General features: G+C 44.5%; 2 protein-coding genes across 4 annotated transcripts; one reads left to right on the forward strand and one right to left on the reverse strand.

The window, feature by feature from the left end:
* Positions 1-249: 249 nt before the first annotated feature.
* LOC100281655 (uncharacterized) lies at positions 250-11,631 on the reverse strand. 3 transcript variants are annotated; one of them, NM_001154574.2, is made up of 9 exons: positions 11,295-11,631; positions 11,080-11,193; positions 3,685-4,071; positions 3,542-3,610; positions 3,392-3,463; positions 3,014-3,142; positions 2,833-2,913; positions 2,080-2,262; positions 250-1,779 (listed from the first exon to the last, which is right to left on the reverse strand). In NM_001154574.2, exons 1-9 carry the CDS (start codon positions 11,334-11,336, stop codon positions 1,000-1,002), a joined length of 1,857 nt encoding a protein of 618 aa, NP_001148046.1. In that variant the 5' UTR covers positions 11,337-11,631; the 3' UTR covers positions 250-999. The 3 variants fall into 3 exon arrangements, with proteins under 3 accessions (NP_001148046.1, NP_001398777.1, XP_008667939.1); NM_001411848.1 differs by having other exon boundaries at positions 3,014-3,171; XM_008669717.3 differs by having other exon boundaries at positions 718-1,779; positions 3,685-4,031.
* A 12-nt stretch (positions 11,632-11,643) lies between these two features.
* Positions 11,644-13,245, forward strand: LOC118476421 (uncharacterized). Its single transcript, XM_035965476.1, has 2 exons — positions 11,644-12,559; positions 12,652-13,245. Exons 1-2 carry the CDS (start codon positions 12,380-12,382, stop codon positions 13,036-13,038), a joined length of 567 nt encoding a protein of 188 aa, XP_035821369.1. The 5' UTR covers positions 11,644-12,379; the 3' UTR covers positions 13,039-13,245.
* The last annotated feature ends 7,092 nt before the right edge of the window (positions 13,246-20,337 follow it).

Raw genomic sequence — 20,337 nt, forward strand, 5'->3', positions numbered from 1 at the left:
CCCGCTCCACAACGACGTGCTCGACCACGCGCTCATAACCGCCGCCTCCCCGATTGCCGCGCGTCCCCCAGCGTGGCGGAGGTGACCTCCCTCGTCGCTGGCGCCGCGGCGGAGTGACCGACCGGTCAAAGCGTCCTCCTGCCGGCATGCTGGTCGCCATATCCGGCTCCGATACCACTTGTTGACTTCAGCTCGACGTCGATTACCGAGAGAACGATCAATCAGTCGAGTATTGAAGAAGAACAGTGAAAACAGAGGATTTTCTTTGGACAGGCCAAAACGGGTGAACCTGCCTCCTTTTTGTGTTTTTCTATTTATTCCCTGGACTACTCAACGCGTTCCGATTACACAGCTCCAAAACTTCCCACGATCGCCATACCCACGACCCTGGATGCTCGGAGCACTCTCCCACGATGACACGCACTCACATTGGACACTGCGCAGCGCAGGACAGGTCCCTGGCTCACGCTAACCACTGACTCTACAACAGAAATTCCCGCCAAGAGCCTAACTGAGAAGCTGAAGTATCTAACATCTCGATCAGACCTGAGTTTTGGCAGCGATTCAAGAGCTGGTGATATGTGTAGCATTCTTTCAAAATGGTGTAACTAGTATATATATTTAATTGTTGTGGAATTTGGTTGCCTAGCGGCATTTTGGTTATACTGGAGGAAACATTTTGTTACTGGGGGGATTGTCGGCTCCGACCAGTCAACCTCAAGAACAATCACCAACCAATCAGGCATTCGATCCAAGGTACTAACCTCTAAACAAATCAGTTCATTGTCGTCTGGCAGCAAAATTGCAAGCACCTGAACCCGGAACCCCCTAGGAAGAAATTCAGACACTGCCTACCTAGCGATTCCGAGACTAAAAAAACAATGATTTGCGCAGTATCCAACCATCCCTGCGAAAAAATCTGATATTGACAACAGAGAAGGCCAGATACTGGAATCTCCGGTTCTTGGCTGATCATTTACAATCTTCATTCACATGAAGTCAGGACAGTCTGTTCTTTGGCACAAGAATGCCAGATGAGGACGCACTCTGGTCAGAGTTGAGGATGATGCTTGCCCAGTTCGACGAGCGGTGCACTATCCGTGACGGAATGCGGTCGCTGTCTTCACCCCCTGACGCTTCGTACCCATCGCTGGTCGACCTCGACAGTTGGATCCCTTGCTGTGGAGTGCTTCCTGGAGCAGTGAGAGCTGTCAGTTGTAAGTCTTCAGCTCCAGACGAGGAGACAGCTGAGACTCGGTACAGATGCAGGTCAGGCGAATCCAAGCTGCTATCTGGAGATGACCCACCAGCATTCACACAGGATGCAGCCCTACTGGGATGGAAGGCGCTCAGTGCCTCAAGTTGCAATGGTGCTAAGTTGGACAGTGCTTCTGGGGCCATGTCCCTGCTGGTAGAATCAATAACATCTGTAGATATCTTTGCAACAGGTTTGAGAGAGAGATCACTGGGCTGTCTTCCTCTTCTGTTCGTTCTCCTCTTGCTATCGGTGCCTAGATCAATCCTGCCATTGCTCATGCCTCCGTAGCTACTATCTGTTTCGTGGTCTCGCGAATAGTCATCTTTTCTGATTGGTAATAAAACTTTGGACTTCTTCCGTGCCTCTGCAGCAACCCTCGAGACTTCTTCAGCATTAAGACGAGCTAATGCCCATGGGCTTATTTGCACAGCCCCTGAGCCCTTCTTCCTCTTTCCCTCGTCTTCTTTTCTCTTCATAGCAGAATTATGCGAAGAAGCAGCCTCCGATGGAATAACATCGAACTAGGAGGTTCAGTAATTTCATGTCAGTAGTGAGTTAATGAGCACATGTGAAATGGAAAATGGTCACCCATTTCTTTTCTATTTATTTAACCATACGTACAGCTCATGATCAGGCCTACGTGTGCAATTGCTATTAATTGTTAGCTATCAGTTAGAACAGTCAGTACGAGTTATAAGTGACCAAAACTTCCATTCACTTGCTATACTACGCATGTGCCATATAGATATAGGTACATATTCAGCCTGGGAGTTACATTATCTGTTTAATAATTCATGAAGCCTAAGGATTGAGATTCGTACCTGATCCTCAAGAAACAGCCTTGGTGGAGTGCACCATGAACCACGACGAAGTGGACCAAAGGAACTAGTACTGCTGAGTCCAGTGTACGAGCTTACACGAGACATCTGTGGACTCTGCTGCCCACTCAAATCATCTTGTTCTTGCTCTCTCAGCGCAATGATGTAGTCATAGGTACTGATTCCCTGCATAAGGTTGTCATTATGATGCTTCAGTTTCACATAACTACAAAAGGCTATGATATCACACTCAAACTATTCATGGTGTCTGCATGTAGTGCTTACTCAGCGGCAACAGTTTATTGTTTTAATCACTATTTTCAAAGAACAAAAGTTTCAAAGTGGTACTATAAGAAACTCCATGTTGATACTAATCCTGCTAGTGATACCAATATTTAGTTCAATACATAATGATTTCAGTATTCGGTATTCGCAGTGCATACAAAGCATAGACACGGCACATAGGACCCTAAGTTTGCATTATCCAAAAGAAAAATGGTAAGGTGGGCTAGGAATTTTAAATACGAGCTGACCGCCAATAAGGCATAAGTGCATAACTTCGACCAACAGCTTCTAATCCTTCCACAGTAATATAATACTGAAACTTAACAAAATTATCTATGCCCATATGATTCATAAGGATATTACTATTTACTGGTACAAGCTAGAATAATTTGAGTTCACAGGCATGGACCTTTTTTTACAAGACTCAGTAAGCAATAGAATCAGACAAAAGGGAAATGTATCAGAACTTGCCTTCTTTATCAGAAGAATGTGGAAAAAAAGAAGTTGGGCAATAGGTAGTGAAGCGACCATGGCTAGGATGGTACATGATGCCTGTGTCAACGCTTTGAGCATCTCAATAAAGATTGGTGAAAAGAGCTGACAAATTCAATAATCTTTGAACTATTCAGTAGATTAGGATGACAGGACATACCACCACAATAACAAAAGGCACTACAGAGAAGCTGCTTCCAAGCTTTGAAACAATTTGCAGACAGAATTCCTTTCGCTCAACAAAGCATAGCACTAGCACCAATACTCCAGTTGCTGATTGTAAGATAAGCTGGCCCAAATTGCACAAACCATGCAGACCTGTCAATGGTCAACTAGGATGAAAAGGACCAGGAATAAAATGTAAATGGCTGATTCTAAAATCTAGCTGATATTGGGAATATGATCTACGTAATGACACGATGGTAGAAGTACTTTGTAGCATCTTTATCAGTACAATCTATCAGAGATGGCAAGGACTAGAAGAGCATATCAGTACAATCTATCAGAGATGGATAGGACTAGGAGAACGTAAGCTTACCAAGATAAGGGCGGTTGACATTAGAATAAAAAACCTCCCATAATTTCTTCTTCCAATACAATTGTTGAGCCACTGTTAGATTGAGGAAAACAGGGGAGTTATTATGTACACACTGATGGGAAATAAGAAAATTGCTAAGGAGTACATTACCCTGCAGTGATGATCAAAACCATCAACACATTTGTCACAAACTCTGCAATGCTTACTATACTTCAACACCTACAAAGAAATAGTGGACTATTAATTGTGTGCAGAAAAACATACCACAATGCCAATAACTACAAGAAACATACTTGAACTTCACATAGACTGCAGAAAAACATCCCTTCCTCAGTGGCTTGCTGTTCAGAGGACCATTCATGTGACTGACAGCAGGAGAGAACAAAAGACAGAGGGTAGAATAGAAGGAGAAATGCAGAGAAAGTTGAACTCATGCAAGATGGAATATTGTCCTTGTATTGAGTCATTGACATCTCGCTAGATGCTGCGACCTCATGCTCTTGCTTTTCTCCAGTTCCCTCAAGTTGTAACCGAACATCTGAAGAACCCTTTCTGCATTCCTTCAGATGCCTGTGTTTGCCGCTTCCGTACAAGCTCAGATACTTCTTTGATTTGAAGACCCCGGGATCTGCTGGGTTTGCTGCAGCACACCAGATGTATAGAAAGAAGACACATAAAACCTGAAATGATCAGATCACCATTCGGTCACGATAAATTTGTGTAAGTCATGAACTTGGAATAGAGTTTGCAGTCATGAACTTGGTGTGCTTTGATTCTTAAGGAGAAACCAAAAAGGTGGTCATGAACTTGGAATAGAGTTTGCCCAAAACATTAACTTGATGATGATATTTTGTGTAAGCCATGTTGTATTCCTTTCAACAATCACAACATTTTTTCAGTTCTGCAAACCAGAACGTGGCACATAACATTTTATCCGGAAAGCCACAAATATGGAGGCGGAAGCAAAGCTGTTGAATCGAACAAACCACGACAAGAATTGCCCAGGTCAGCCAAACGATTTAACATGTACCACACTTAAACGAGATTTTTGCCATTATAAAACATGGCACGTTCGGCTTCGACGAAACAAAGGCGTTGGGGAGGGATTCGACGATATGGAAAAACACAGGACGCGCAGCTGACGAAATAGACTCAAAATTAGTATTAGCCACTGAGGAGAACCATTAGGCCGCCTCCGTTCCGAATAAGTCGCCGTCCGTTCGCTCGCCGTCAGTGTTCTATGTCGTCGCCGCCCGCTCGTGAGATCTCCCAGCTCGTGAGGTGTTCCGGTGAGCTCTCTCCTCTCTTTTTCTCCCCATTCTCCATTCGTCATTCTCTGTTTGTGGAATTCATCGCCGGCACCGGCAGCATTTGTTTCCGCCCCGCGCTCGGCTCCACGTAGCCGTCGTTGCTGCTACATCGCGGCGGAGTGGCCCGCTCGTGAGATCTCCCAGCTCGTGCTAGGCGCGGTTGTAATCTAGATTCCCATCTAGTATTCCCCATTCAGTATTCCCCATTCAAATGCACTGCAATCTAGATCCCCATTCCACCATCCTTGTTTCTTGCAGTCTTGCACAACCAGAGCAGCTGAATATACAGCGTCGAAGCCGTCTGATCCATGGATGCTTTAGCCCCAGACAACAACGAAGCCGAGGTAGACAACAAGGTAAGATGTGACGGCAACAAGGTAATATGTGATTCCAGACTATTAGCTATTTCATTGAGTTGAGCTCTGTTTTGTAGGACTATGAGAATGTACAAGATAAATCTTTATTTGATTGAGATTCTATGGTTCTTGGTGGTCTTTGGGAGGAGGAAGGACGACGTGATGTTCCTAGTGAGATGCAGATGTATTCTCAACATGGACTTATTAAAGAGGACGAGGCAAAAGAAAATAGATGAGATGAAGCCTTACGAGGTGGTACAAGTAATTTGGATGAATCGGACCATATTGATTCGGGAGACCACGATATAGCCCAACCATGTGAAGACTACCTACCTGACGAGAAGAGAGTTAAGTATGATAAAATAAACCCTTCAATGCAACTAGGCAATTTGTTTCCGAACATGAAGGAATTTCGAATTGCTATGAGACAGTATGTCATAAAGCATGAGTTTGAGCTTGGAATCGATGTTACTTCGACTACTAGATATGTTGGCTATTGCAAAGGTGGTGATTGCCCTTGGAGAATCTATGTACGGGAGGAAAAGAAATGATCACCGACCATTGTGGTATGTTATTTTCTTTTTTTGATTGGAATTATTATGTAATTATGTTTTGTTGGTTAATAAACCGTGAACCGAAAATTTGCAGGTTATTGTCTTGCATGACGCGCATACTTGCACATCTAGTGGCAGGAGGAAGACGACAACACCAAGTTATGGATGGGTTGCATTTCACGCTATTCCACTACTTATGAAGAAATCCTAAATGGGTGCTAAGGAGTTGCAAGAAACACTACAAGGAGTTCATAATGTCACAATTGGTTACGACACTGTTTGGAATGTGAAGGAGAAGACATTGAAAGAGTTATTTGTTAGTTGGGAGGAGAGTTTCAAGCTACTTTTTTCTTGGAGGGAGGCAGTACTTGTTAAGGCGCCCGACAGTATTATCGAGATTGATGTTGTTTTAGAGGATGGTAAGTACTATTTCAACTGTTTTTTTGTGCCCTTGTACCATGCATCTCAGGTTTTCGGGAAGGTTGCAGACCTTACCTAAGTGTTGACTCCACTGCACTTAACGGTAGATGGAATGGGCAGCTTGCTTCGGCAACTGGTGTTGATGGGCATAACTGGATGTTTCCTTTAGCGTTTGGCTTTTTCCAGTCTGAGACTGTTGAGAGCTGGACCTGGTTCATGACACAGTTGAAGAAGGTTGTTGGAGATCTTTCAGTATTCGCTATATGTTCGGACGCTCAGAAAGGCTTAATGCATGCAGTTACAGAGTGTTTCCCTAATGTTGAGAAGCGAGAGTGCTTTAGACATCTAATGGGCAACTATGTTAAAAGCCACGCCGATTCGGAGCACATGTATCCAGCAGCCAGGGCATATAGGAGGGAAGTTTTTTAGCACCATGTCAGCCAAGTTAGAAGTGTTACTAAGATTGCTGAGTATCTAGACCAACATCACAAATTTATTTGGTATAGGAGTGGTTTTGACCCATCGATTAAATGTGACTACATAACAAACAACATGGCACAGGTCTTCAACAACTGGATAAAGGACCATAAGGACCTCCCTGTTTGTGACTTAGCCGACAAGATTAGAGAGATGACCATGAGGTTGTTTCATAGGAGGAGAAGGATCGGTGAAAGGCTCGAAGGCGTGATTTTGTCATCTGTTTTGTCTACATTGAATGTTCAGACAAGAGGATTGGGATACTTAACAATTGTTAAAAGTGACAACTACATGGCTGAAGTAAGAGACAACACAAATTGTATGTCAAAACATGTCGTTAAGGCAGAGTTGAGAGAATGTTCGTGTGAGGAGTGGCAGCACACAGGGAAACCTTGCCAACATGGTTTAGCACTCATAATTGCACAGGATCTAAGAAATGTTGGTATGGAGAACTTTGTTGACGACTACTATTGTATTGATAAATTTAGGAAAGCTTACTTGAGAAGGGTGCCACCAATTGATGATCGTTCTTTTTGGCCAACTGTTGATTTTTTATCTGAAGTTTGTGCACCAATGGCTAAAAGAGGAGTTGGGCGATAAAGGAAAAATACATAAACAGTTTATCAATTGATTCAATTCTACTGTCCGTGACCACGGTTCTTCAGTTTCTTTCTAGGGGTAATTTTCTTAACTAGCCAATTCACACTTCAAGGTGGAGAAGTGGCAGTTGTGTGTTGAGCTTCACTAGCAGCTGCAAGATCTGGCGTCCTTGTCACTAGTTCACCAAATGGTTCTTCATCTTCATTAGCAGTTGCACTATCTGATGCCCTTGTGACTAGTTCACTAATTGGTTCTTCATATTCTTTAGCAGCTGCAATATCACGCATTGGTTCTTCATTACCAGCTGCTACACTCGGTTGTGATCTCGCAGTTCGCAACTCCTTCGGTATCCAATTTTTCGTCGTATTCTTACGTGGCTTCCTCTTCCTACAAAGATCGAGACAATGGTACATAAATAGAATATAATAGATACAACATATTAATTTGACAACCGATGTAGTAATGGTACACACCTTTTTTTGGTACCATTTAAAGGGCACTTGTAACTTGTTTTGCGATGGCCCAGTTACCCACAATTTGGGCAAGTATACTGTCTTTTTAGCTTTGTTGTGCCTTGTTCATTAGCTACGACCTTAGCTTTTTTCCCACATCCTCCTTCTAGACAGCTTTTGATTCTATTTTTCCTTTATCGCCCAACTCCTCTTTTAGCCATTGGTGCACAAACTTCAGATAAAAAATCAACAGTTGGCCAAAAAGAACGATCATCAATTGGTGGCACCCTTCTCAAGTAAGCTTTCCTAAATTTATCAATACAATAGTAGTCGTCAACAAAGTTCTCCATACCAACATTTCTTAGATCCTGTGCAATTATGATTGCTAAACCATGTTGGCAAGGTTTCCCTGTGTGCTGCCACTCCTCACACGAACATTCTCTCAACTCTGCCTTAACGACATGTTTTGACATACAATTTGTGTTGTCTCTTACTTCAGCCATGTAGTTGTCACTTTTAACAATTGTCAAGTATCCCAATCCTCTTGTCTGAACATTCAATGTAGACAAAACAGATGACAAAATCACGCCTTCGAGCCTTTCACCGATCCTTCTCCTCCTATGAAACAACCTCATGGTCATCTCTCTAATCTTGTCGGCTAAGTCACAAACAGAGAGGTCCTTATGGTCCTTTATCCAGTTGTTGAAGACCTGTGCCATGTTGTTTGTTATGTAGTCACATTTAATCGATGGGTCAAAACCACTCCTATACCAAATAAATTTGTGATGTTGGTCTAGATACTCAGCAATCTTAGTAACACTTCTAACTTGGCTGACATGGTGCTCAAAAACTTCCCTCCTATATGCCCTGGCTGCTGGATACATGTGCTTCGAACCGGCGTGGCTTTTAACATAGTTGCCCATTAGATGTCTAAAGCACTCTCGCTTCTCAACATTAGGGAAACACTCTGTAACTGCATGCATTAAGCCTTTCTGAGCGTCCGAACATATAGCAAATACTTAAAGATCTCCAACAACCTTCTTCAACTGTGTCATGAACCAGGTCCAGCTCTCAACAGTCTCAGACTGGAAAAAGCCAAACGCTAAAGGAAACATCCAGTTATGTCCATCAACACCAGTTGCCGAAGCAAGCTGTCCATTCCATCTACCGTTAAGTGCAGTGGAGTCAACACTTAGGTAAGGTCTGCAACCTTCCCGAAAACCTGAAATGCATGGTCCAAGGGCACAAATAAACAGTTGAAATAGTACTTACCATCCTCTAAAACAACATCAATCTCGATAATACTGTCGGGCGCCTTAACAAGTAATGCCTCCCTCCAAGAAAAAAAATAGCTTGAAACTCTCCTCCCAACTACCAAACAACTCTTTCAATGTCTTCTCCTTCCCCTTCCAAACAGTATCGTAACCAATTGTGACATTATAAACTACTTGTAGTGTTTCTTGCAACTCCTTAGCACCCATTTGAGATTTCTTCATAAGTAGTGGAATAGCGTGAAATGCAACCCATCCACAACTTGGAGTTGTCGTCTTCCTCCTGCCACTAGATGTGCAAGTATGCGCGTCATGCAAGACAACAAGCTGCAAATTTTTGGTTCACGGTTTATTAACCAACAAAACATAATTATATAATGATTCCAATCAAAAAAAGGAAATAACATACCATAATGGTCGATAATCCTTTCTTTTCCTCCCGTACATAGATCCTTTAAGGGCAATCACCACCTTTGCAATAGCCAACATATCTAGTAGTCAAATAACATCGATTCCAAGCTCAAACTCATCCTTTATGGCATACTGCCTCATAGCAATTCGAAATTCCTTCATGTTCGGAAATAAATTGTCTGGTTGCATTGAAGGATTTATTTTATCATACTTAACTATTTTCTCGTTAGGTAGGTAGTCTTCACATGGTTGGTCTATATTATGGTCTCCCAAATCAATATGGTCCGATTCATCCAAATTACTTATACCACCTCGTAAGGCTTCATCTCTTCTATTTTCTTTTGTCTCGTCCTCTTCAATAAGTCCAAGTTGAGAATACATCTGCATCTCACTAAGAACATCACGTCGCCCTTCCTCCTCCCAAAGACCACTAAGAACCATAGAATCCCAATCAAACAAAGATTTATCTTGTACATTCTCATAGTCCTACAAAACAGAGCTCAACTCAATGAAATAGCTAATGGTCTGGAATCACATATTACCTTGTTGCCGTCACATCTTACCTTGTTGTCTACCTCGGCTTCGTTGTTGTCCGAGGCTAAAGCATCCATGGATCAGACGGCTTCGATGTTTTATATTCAGCTGCTCTGGTTGTGCAAGACTGCAAGAAACAAGGATGGTGGAATGGGGATCTAGATTGCAGTGCATTTGAATGGGGAATACTGAATGGGGAATACTAGATGGGAATTTAGATTACAACCGCGCCTAGCACGAGCTGGGAGATCTCACGAGCGGGCCACTCCGCCGCGATGTAGCAGCAGCGACGGCTACGTGGAGCCGAGCGCGGGGCGGAAACAAATGTTGCCGGTGCCGGCGACGAATTCCACAAACAGAGAATGGCGAATGGAGAATGGGAAGAAGAAGAGAGGAGAGAGCTCACCGGAACACCTCACGAGCTGGGAGATCTCACGAGCGGGCGGCGACGACATAGAACACTGACGGCGAGCGAACGGACGACGACTTATTCGGAACGGAGGCGACCTAATGGTTCTCCTCAGTGGCTAATACTAATTTTGAGTCTATTTCGTCAGCTGCGCGTCCTGTGTTTTTCCATATCATCGAATCCCTCCCCAACGCCTCTGTTTCGTCGAAGTCGAACATGCCGTGTTTTATAATGGCAAAAATCTCCTTAATGGCTGGTCTCTACGCATAAAAAAGATTTTGAGTCTATTTCGTCGGTTGCGCGTCCTGTGTTTTTCCATATCGTCGAATCCCTCCCCAACGCCTCCGTTTCGTCGAAGTCGAACGTGTCGTGTTTTATAATGGCAAAAATCTCCTTAATGGCCGGTCTCTACGCATAAAAGAGATTTTGAGTCTATTTTGTCGGTTGCGCGTCCTGTGTTTTTTCATATCGTCGAATCCCTCCTCAACGCCTCTGTTTCGACGAAGCCGAACATGTCGTGTTTTATAATGGCAAAAATCTCTCCTTAAGGGCTGATTTGGTGATCCGAGATCACGGGAGGATTGAAGGGGATTGAGGGAGAAATTAGTTCATTTCCCCCTCAATCCTCTTCAATCCCCTTGTGATCTCTTTGTCACCAAATCAGCCCTAAACAAGCAAAAAGAACGTACTGAAACCCTACCAAAAAAAAACGCAAGACTGCCAAGCAACACGTTTCATGATTAGGCCACACTTATTCGGCGCCTTCCTTAGCTCCAGGCCTCCAGCAACCATTGCTAGGCCCATCAGGCAGCACCTAGCCTAGATGGGGGGATCCAAAAAAATGTCCCAGACAAGCAAAAGACAAGGAGCCAAAGCCAAGCAGGAGCTCCTCACCAGGGGAGTGTAGAGCCCTATGACCACGTACTGGAACACATTCCTCCCAACGAAGGGTGCGAAGAAGACGTAGAACGCGAAGGCCAGCGCCAAGAAGACGGACACGGCCACCACCTGCGATGCGCGCGGGAGACACCGAATCTTCAGTGATCACGGGCGACAAAAGAACCACGCCCCAGCATGAAAAAAGGCGCAAAATTTGGGTCGGCACGAACCTGGAGAGGATGGTACGGGAGCTGCCACCCATGCCGCCTCATTACTGCTCCCAAGAAAGAACCGCAGAATAGACAGAAGAAACGCGAGAAAGAACCCTCCTTTTTCTTTTCTTCTCTCTGTGCTGGTCTGCTCTCGCGTCGAGGAACGCGAGCAATGCAAGGAGAAGGAACGGGGACCTCCAAGAATGATCGAGGGTTCAAGCACCAAGCCCGCGGCTTCTGCTAGCTCTCGCCATGGATTCGATCTTGCCGCATCTGTGGGCTCGTGCGAGAGCGGTATGGGATGGAGCGGCGGGGGGAGACCAAAGGTTGGAGAGCATTAAATGCCGCGCTGCGCTGTGCAGATTTACGGGAGTTATTTGTAACCGTGATACTCTCAACACTGGGCTTCTGAAAATCAGTATCCCGAACAGAGCAATTGTAATTTTAGTATTATAATCCATAGAACTTCAGATTTCTGGTATCTGAGTCTGATTTAGCTCATGGTCAAGTCGTTGTTACGCCATTCCGTTTCTCAGAACGGATCGCGAGCTCGCTCCTTCCTATGCCGCGCCGCGCCTCGCCTTCCTCTCCCTCCCTGTCCAGCCAGCTAGCTCCCAGCTAGGCGGTGCTCTTCCCCGACTGCTCCCGGCGCTCGTCGAGCTCGCGAGTCTGCTGGGTCGTCCCTACCGGCGCTCCAGGTGAGTAGGGTTCCAAGGATTGGACAACTCTCATTGCTTGTATTTGCAAGGTCGTCTGCCTTTGATCTGCATCCAAGGTGGCGAAAATCTAGAAAATTTAGCCGGCGAAAATCTGCCGTTTTCAGTCCTGACTACCAAATCCAGTGGCATCCAAGGTGGAGCCGAACCGGCTTGCTGCCCATATAGGTGATGCGCACTGCTGACCAAACAGAATTTTCATTTGTTCATGTATGGGAGAGTTTTCCTTCACAAAAACAAGTCCAATGAGCAACAATAGGAACTCCCCACATTTCAATAGCAGCTCTCTCTTTCAACTGGCATTGGTTTCAGACAGGGAATTATCAGGTGCTCACTTTTCTCCTGGCGCCCCTTGAGCAGCTCGTCGTAGGATCCTTCGCTGCGGCCATGGATAAATCACCAAGATCAATTCGTATCGGATCTGGACCTGCTAGGGCCGAGACACGCAAAGATGTCGCAGAAGCTGCCGATGGGATTAGGCGCACATGCATCGTCGACACGAGCAAAATTGATTATGGCACTAGTAGATTACGTCCGCGCCATCGATTATGTAGCACACATGATCCGGTATGTTTTTACTGTAACTAACATAATGTCTTATTATGGTAACAGTCAATACTATAATGTGATATTAAATGTCATTATTCATTTGGTTGTAGGCGCAGAGATATAATCGAGTTTGGGATGGTCTTTTAGACGCCATTAGACAGATGCAGTCATCTGCCGATGAGTTGAGGAAGTTGAGCCGCCGCAATCATGTGCCTGAGTATTATGATATGGTGCACAAGAATTGCTTGATTAATGCCATGAGTGATGTTAGTGAAATTGCAAAAGGTCTAGACACTATGAGCAGGGATTTGGAGGAAGTTCTTATTGGTCCGCAACCTCTAATTGAGGATTACGAAGCCCTTGGAATGTACGATGATTTCAAATCTGATGTTCATTGTGATTGTTATGAGCAGTGTGGTTCGGATGAAGACAACTCTTCTTTTGACTCGGATGAGATCAATGATCGTCGTTTATCACATATGAATGAGCCTATCTGACCTATTTGTCTGTGACAGAGTTGCCTCCTGGACAATAGCCATGTTTTAATTTGATGTAGTATTCTATTGGCAATGTATTTTGTGAGACTTGTAGTTCATGATGTATTTTTAGTTCAACTTGGTTTCGGCCATAATGTATCTTGAACTTAGTTCATGTATCTAAACGATCTAGCATGTGATGGTTGAAATTAGAACATCTGTTTTCAGTCATCTGTTTTCAGGCGTTGATAAGCAGCCCAAATTTCTGCTGCTGCCTTGTGTTCAGGCGTTTGTTTCTGAACTGGCTAACTGAAAATGCTGTTGCTGCCTTGGATACATGAAAATGCTGCTGCTGCCTTGTGTTCAGGCGTTTGTTTCTGAACTTGCTAACTGAAATACAAAATTATGCACGCCTGTGTTCAGGCGTTTGTGTTCAGCCCAAATTTCTGCTGCTGCCTTGGTTTCTGAACTGGCTAACTGAAAATGCTAACTGAAAATATGGCTAACTGAAAATGCTCAAACAGAGATCCATGCAATTCAGTAGCACCTAATTGAGCAACAGCAAGCCCCACATACTGAAAAGCAGTACATCAGGAGCAGAGTGACAACAACAGCAAGTTCTGCATTAACCCGACGAGTTAGACTGCAAGAGCACTCATTGAAACCTGCTTAGAATGCCTGTGAAGCCCATTGCACTCATAGTCATCCGGTTCACTCGAGAGACTCGTGTAGCACAGGTATGCGCAGTAAACAGAAATGACAGAAGCAGGCATAACGCTTCCATGGACCTGGGAAACAAAATGGTATTCCATTACGCATATAAACAACAACATTTATGAGGCATCAGCAGAAAACTCTATGGACCGATGCATCAGCCGAAAGTGGAAGGCAGACTGGAAGTCCCAAACAACTCCTTCAAGGCTTTCTCTTTTCCATACCAAACTGTATCATAAGAAATGGTGCACTTGTACGTATCTTGAAGGAAAGTCTGTAAATCCTTTGCACCTGTGTGTGGTTTCTTCGCAAGGATAGATAAAGCTTTAGCAGCAACCCAAGCACTGGTTGGTGTGCTTGTCCTCCTCCGGCCACTAGAAGTGCAAGTGTGATGATCATTCATCACAGTCACCTACAGAAGTATAAATGAAATGCACATTACTACTAAGGCATAAAAAAACTTCAACAAAATTAAAACTTTGACAAAACCGTACAATTATGGTAGGTGACCCAACCCTCTCAATTCTTGCATGTATGCTCCAAGGACAATCACCACCTCGACAAAATCCTCTGTATTTCTTCGGGGTACTAGCCTCAATGCCTAACTCAAACTCTTTTTCTATGGCATACTGTCTCATAGCAAGTCTGAATTCAGCCATAGATGGATACATGCAGCCAACCGCCATGACTGGATGGTTAGAATCATACAAAACTCTACTCTCGTTTGGCAAAAAATCAACACATGGCATGGAGGATGAAGAATCAACTCCAAACTCATTTGGATTATTTGAATGACCACAATGATTAGAAGCCTCCTCTCTCTCTTTGTTTTCTCGTTCATCTTCAGCCGCCAATCCAAGTTTCAAATACATAGTTAACTCACTGGGTACATGTTGAGGCCCTTCTTCATCCCATCGAAGATCAGGTCCAATACCCTCAAAATCAAATACTTCCGATGGGTCAAACACTATTAACTGAAAATTGACAGTGCCCTACAAAAATTATGACGAGCAGTACAAATGAGAAACATCAACTCATTTCTACATGCACAGGCAACAATACACAAGTGCAGTATGATATTGATGGAAGCTGCCATGTACCAACAACAACTGGGAATAGGGGGGGTCCAAATCAGTTACCGTTTCAACAGGATCTTCACGACAATCTGGTGGTGCCTCCAACCAAGACTTGTCAACGTCGGCGATCGTCAGAGCAGCATCGACCAACGGCGACGGATTGAGGGCCAGCGACGAGGCTAACTCGCCGGCTGCGTGGACTGCGAGGTCCGGCGAGAGTTCGTCCGACGAGGGGACTGCCGGAGTTTGCATTGGGACGAAGAGAGAGCTCTGTACGACGATATGTGTGAAGTTAAATTAGCTTTCACTTAGCAATATGTGTGAAGTTAGTTTAAATTCTCAAATGTCATTCTAAAATGCTCCAGCAACAGGTTTCAACTGGCATGCCAATGCAGCTTGCTCATTTCTGGCCCATTTCTCACAGCTAACTGAAATTGGTAGACAGGACACTGAAATACAATGTGCACATCACAGCGGAGTCAGGACACTGGCAGATTTTCTAGATTGTCATACTGAAATGAGCTGTGGAGTCTCTGGATCGTCATACGGCGAGTGAGCCACTGGATTTGGTAGTCAGGACTGAAAACGGCAGATCAAAGGCAGACGCCCTTGCAAATACAAGCAATGAGAGTTGTCCAATCCTTGGAACCCTACTCACCTGGAGCGCCGGTAGGGACGACCCAGCAGACTCGCGAGCTCGACGAGCGCCGGGAGCAGTCGGGGAAGAGCACCGCCTAGCTGGGAGCTAGCTGGCCGGACAGGGAGGGAGAGGAAGGCGAGGCGCGGCGCGACACAGGAAGGAGCGAGCTCGCGATCCGTTCTGAGAAACGGAATGGCGTGACAACGACTTGACCATGAGCTAAATCAGACTCAGATACCAGAAATCTGAAGTTCTATGGATTATAATACTAAAATTACAATTGCTCTGTTCGGGATACTGATTTTCAGAAGCCCAGTGTTGGGAGTATCACGGTTACAAATAACTCGATTTACGGGGGGAGTTGCAGTGCAGGAAGCGAGCGGGGAGGGAGGGACTACCGGACTAGGGAGGGAAGGAGAGGGGTGGTCTGGTTTGGCGTGGCCCCTGGGCCCTGGCTGTGGCTGCTTCGCTCTGGCCTTTTGGGTGCTCACGTGAACCTCCGTTGCCAGAGTCCGGTCTCCTCTGTGATGGCTGATGACTGTGGCAGTAGCAGCAGCATGGATGCCTCGCTGTCAGTGTGGGGGGCCAGTGACAGCCCCTTGTCACCCATGGTCCTGGCTGGGATAGACGGACCTCGAGACAAGGCTGCTCTTTTCCTTTTGTACTGTGTGCTCTGGTCCTCTGGACTTTTCATGATAGGGACGAGAGCACAGTACTTTTTTCCGTGCGTTAGTTTTGACGGTAATCCCAAAACCAGAACTGAACCGTGAGATTGTATTTTGTACAGTGTTTCCTACTGTGAGCCTGAGCCAGCCAGAAACTGATGTGCCATAACAACCACTTGCAATACTGGTCCACAAGCAGAGCAGTTACAGTGAGCCATAGCTCCAACAATTACTGCTATCTATATAGGTGTCCAGCAAATCTTCCAATACGAGTACAACTGCACAGGTAGCATCGAGGCTTCTTTTATGACTCAAGCGAGTACTATACGATCTTTTTTGTAACAAAAGTTGTACTCGTGCAGCCTACCGTGCTCAGTGAAATATACTTACTTGATTATGGTAACTTGTTGCTGATGACATACTCCTATACACCGCATAATGTCAGTGAGTCCTAGCCTCTTATTCTTCTTCTTGTAAAAAAAATGACGTACGCAAAGCGATGCTCAAGCAAAATGTCAAGAACCCATGATTCAAACGGTAATAATGGGCTAAAGTCATCATAAGAAACCAGGGCAATAAAATAAGAATAATACATTCAACTTTGGGGAACAAAAAAAAACACACAAAAGGCGCAATATATGAGCCCGTGACCATGCATATGGATCACTCATTTTGCTTGCCAGCCCTTTTGGACGGTCATGATGCCGTCGTCAGGAAAGAACAGTTGACCCCAAACTTAAGCAAGGAATCACACAAGCTTGTCCTGTTGTTTCCATGTAATCCGTCCATAGCTGCGTGCTTTTCTGGGTCCTCGATAACAAACTATTCTTTATTGGCATTCAGTGCCACACTGCTATGTGATTCGGATTTCGGACCTTGGTTTAGCGCGACGCATGAGACAGCACAGCGGAGAGTGGCGTGGCCTTGGAGACGCAGGCCTCGCCTCACCTACTAGTCAGTGTTTAGTCGTGTTGTGCTTAGTGGCGGACCTAGGATTTTTATGTAGGGTGTGCCGTAACAAAATTTTCATTTAAAATTGTATCTAATGTACATATAATTTCATAGTAAATTTGTAAACAATTTGATATATAGATATAACGTTTAACACTCAACAAATAACCATGAAAATTGCATATATTAAACATAAAGATTGCAATAATACTACTTATATGGTATGTGCTTTCTTCATTTATCCTCTCTTCCTCTTGTTCTTGAGGTGTCGATGCTTGAGTAACATCCGGAGATAATGAGAAAGCAATAAACTTTTGTTTCTTTGCAGCATGATTGCGAAAAAGAGAGGTAATATCTCCCTGCTTCTTCATATTTTAGTCACTATAAAAATAATGGTAGTGAATCAATAATCAATAAGACAAAAATCAACAGCAGGGGGCGTGATATTTCTGCGCACCTGTGCTGTACGGCTGTACGCGGGTAAGGGCACCTCTGTCTCCGTGCGAGGCTGCGAGCGCTGGTGAGGGCAGGGCCGCAGGCGGTAGGCGTCGGCCGTCGGCAGCGGGAGCAGAACTGCAGAGTACCAGATCGAGCAAGATCGCCAAAATTTCCAATTTCCAGCCGCCAGCGCATTCCACTTTCCAGCCGCCAGCACCAGGAACTGAGGAACCCTAGAAGTTGGAACAGCCGTGCACTCGCCTAGAAGTCATGAAATGGGAAGCCGTGTCGAACGATTGAAACTGGGAGATGTTGGATTGTTGGAACGGCCCAACGACGCACAGGATGACCATGTGGGGTCCCTGGTGGGCCTGGCTTAGGGTGTGCCAGGGCCCACCCGGACCCCCCTTAGGTCCGTCGCTGGTTGTGCTGCACCGCATAGCTAGGAGCTAGAGGCTAGGGCCATTGACATGGACATCGGACAACACACACAATAGACCTTCGTACACAGCGCAAGTTGTATGCTCGTCTCCTAAGGGCTAGAGCACCGGGCCTTCTGTCACCTTCTATTTTGGAGCCGATCCTAGTTTCAACCACGAGATATAAGAGGATTGAGGCCCGAGGAGGGGTCTCGCCAGTGCCTGAGGTCCAACTACAACACGTCGGGGGTTCGCATCCAACGAATGGTTTAGAATTGAAATCACAAATTCACAGTGCTTCTCAGGGTGTTCTCTACATAAGGTGTTGGAAAGTTGACGGGCACCGTCCAGTACAATTTAACGACAGCCTTCCCTGAACCTTGTCTCGCTAGTCGCCGCCGCCTCAATTAGATTTTGTTCGGTTGTGTGGGGGTCGAGGGAGATTAAATCACCTTCTATTTAATATTAACTAAGGAGAAATTTATTCTAGTTCGATCCAGATGCAACCGAATAAGCCCATAGGATACCCCTACCACACCACCGCAGTCCACAGGGCAATAGATTGATTAGGTTTGGCATGTGTTGCCACATGCCCACATGCAGACATGCTCCTCCACACGGCGGCTAGGTACCACCCAACGCTGATCATTGACACCTTTTGCTCTAGGAAATACAGCAGGTATGAACTCAAAGGCTGGAACTAACCCTGAGCTTAGCGATCTTACAGACTATTCGTTTGGCTTTAATCCGTACCGGCTTCTATTACTTCTAAAATGTTTTGTATCTATAGATTGGAGCTGCAACAGTTCAAACAACTGGCTTTAATCTGAAACGAACAAACTCTTAGACGTAGGTGATAGAAATTGTGGTGGCTAGTATCATACCTAAGCCCCTAGAATACCAATCCATACTCATGGGAAAACCTCCATGACGAGTAAATCTAATCTACTGAGAGTTTATGGTAAACATACCTTCGTTGTTGTTATTCATGTCCGAGGCAACAATGGCGGCGGCGTTTTGTAGCGCGCTTCCGCCTCCTCCGTGGCTATGACCTCCTTCCAATTGTGGTGGAGTCATGTCGCCTTGGTTGTCACCGGCGCCAGTGAATCCACCATCTCCATCAACCTGCACAGAGGGCTTAGGGATGGATCCCGTTGGTTCCATTGCCCGTCGCCATTGGGTTTCAACTCTTCCTATCACTGCAAGCACCAAGGCGATGGGATCCTCTCTAAGAATGTGGGATTACGGTTTTGGGTATGCCTTATGTGTTAGCTAATTTTGTCGACCCCTTAATTTATTTTATATGGCACAAGGTGAACCAGGGGTGCAACCATTAGGTTAGGTGCCCCCCAATCAAGGGTGTGTGGGTTAGGGAGTTGGTTGGGTTAAAGCCCAATCTGGTTCTCGTTAACAAGTTGTAGAGGATACATCCAACAGTAGGCTGACCCCGCAGAGGCAACACTAGCCACTCTTACGAAATCTCTTGATGTCGGACAGGTAGATTACGAAGAGAGGAAGGAACTAAAATAAGTAAACTTGGAGAGTTAGAAGCTAAATTCATCTGGATGTAATGATAATTAAAGAGATAGGTCACAATGCCAACAATATAACTAAATAGCTCACAAATAGAAAAATTAAAATCAACAAAGAAGCCTCATCTGGCAAGTTGAAAGTGCAAAAGAAAATCAAAGAAAGGGTGAATCAACATCTTCATCAAGTGAGAGTGAAAATGATGATGAACAATTTCAAGAGCTTGGTGATGTTGCTCTATTTGTAAAAAAGATATTATAAGGGGTTCAAAAATAAAGGATATAGAGTTGTAAAGAGAATGTTTCTCAATAAAAAAAGAGAACTTATAATTGTGGAAACATCAACCAATTCATAGCAATGTGCCCCCATGAGAAGGACAACAATCAGAACAAAAAGGGAAGGAAGAAGATGCCATGAGCTAAATAGAAGAATTGAAGCCATGCCAAACACCATTATAAATTTAATGTAAAAAATATTATAGAATTGACAATAGTCATTTAAATTGTTTTCAACAAATGTTTTAAAATTGGTTTTAGCTTTACGAAAGAAGCTGCTTCAAAGCAGCTCCACCAAAGAAGTTGCATCTCCAAAGAAACCAGTTCATTGTCGAGCCAACTCTAATTACAAAATTAACATCCCATGAAAATTTAAAATGCACATGTAAACATGTATTCAATGACACTAAATTTCTATAACATGGTTCACAAATTCTGAAGATGTTTAGGTAATCATTAGAAATTGAATACATTCTTGAATCTTTGGTTGTGTGTGCAATATACTTTGAAGTTCCCCAAAAACCTATAATCATCAAAGACAATCTTCAGAGTAGTTTATAATGAAGCTTCTCGCAAACAATTCTCATCATGAAATAATGCCTGACTTTAGGT

This window comes from Zea mays, chromosome 2 (assembly GCF_902167145.1).
Source record: "Zea mays cultivar B73 chromosome 2, Zm-B73-REFERENCE-NAM-5.0, whole genome shotgun sequence".
In the NCBI taxonomy this organism is placed as follows: domain Eukaryota; kingdom Viridiplantae; phylum Streptophyta; class Magnoliopsida; order Poales; family Poaceae; genus Zea; species Zea mays.

What these genes read in the sequence shown, in the direction of transcription:
- LOC100281655 (NM_001154574.2), bottom strand. Translation starts at nt 11,336, where the DNA reads ATGAGGCGGCATGGGTGGCAGCTCCCGTACCATCCTCTCCAG. An exon ending in GCAGTCTATGTGAAGTTCAA is followed by an intron (nt 3,611 to 3,684) that starts GTATGTTTCTTG and finishes ATTTCTTTGTAG; the next exon opens with GTGTTGAAGTATAGTAAGCA. An exon ending in TGCCTTTTGTTATTGTGGTG is followed by an intron (nt 2,914 to 3,013) that starts GTATGTCCTGTC and finishes GCGTTGACACAG; the next exon opens with GCATCATGTACCATCCTAGC.
- LOC118476421 (XM_035965476.1), top strand. Translation starts at nt 12,380, where the DNA reads ATGGATAAATCACCAAGATCAATTCGTATCGGATCTGGACCTGCTAGG. An exon ending in TATGTAGCACACATGATCCG is followed by an intron (nt 12,560 to 12,651) that starts GTATGTTTTTAC and finishes ATTTGGTTGTAG; the next exon opens with GCGCAGAGATATAATCGAGT.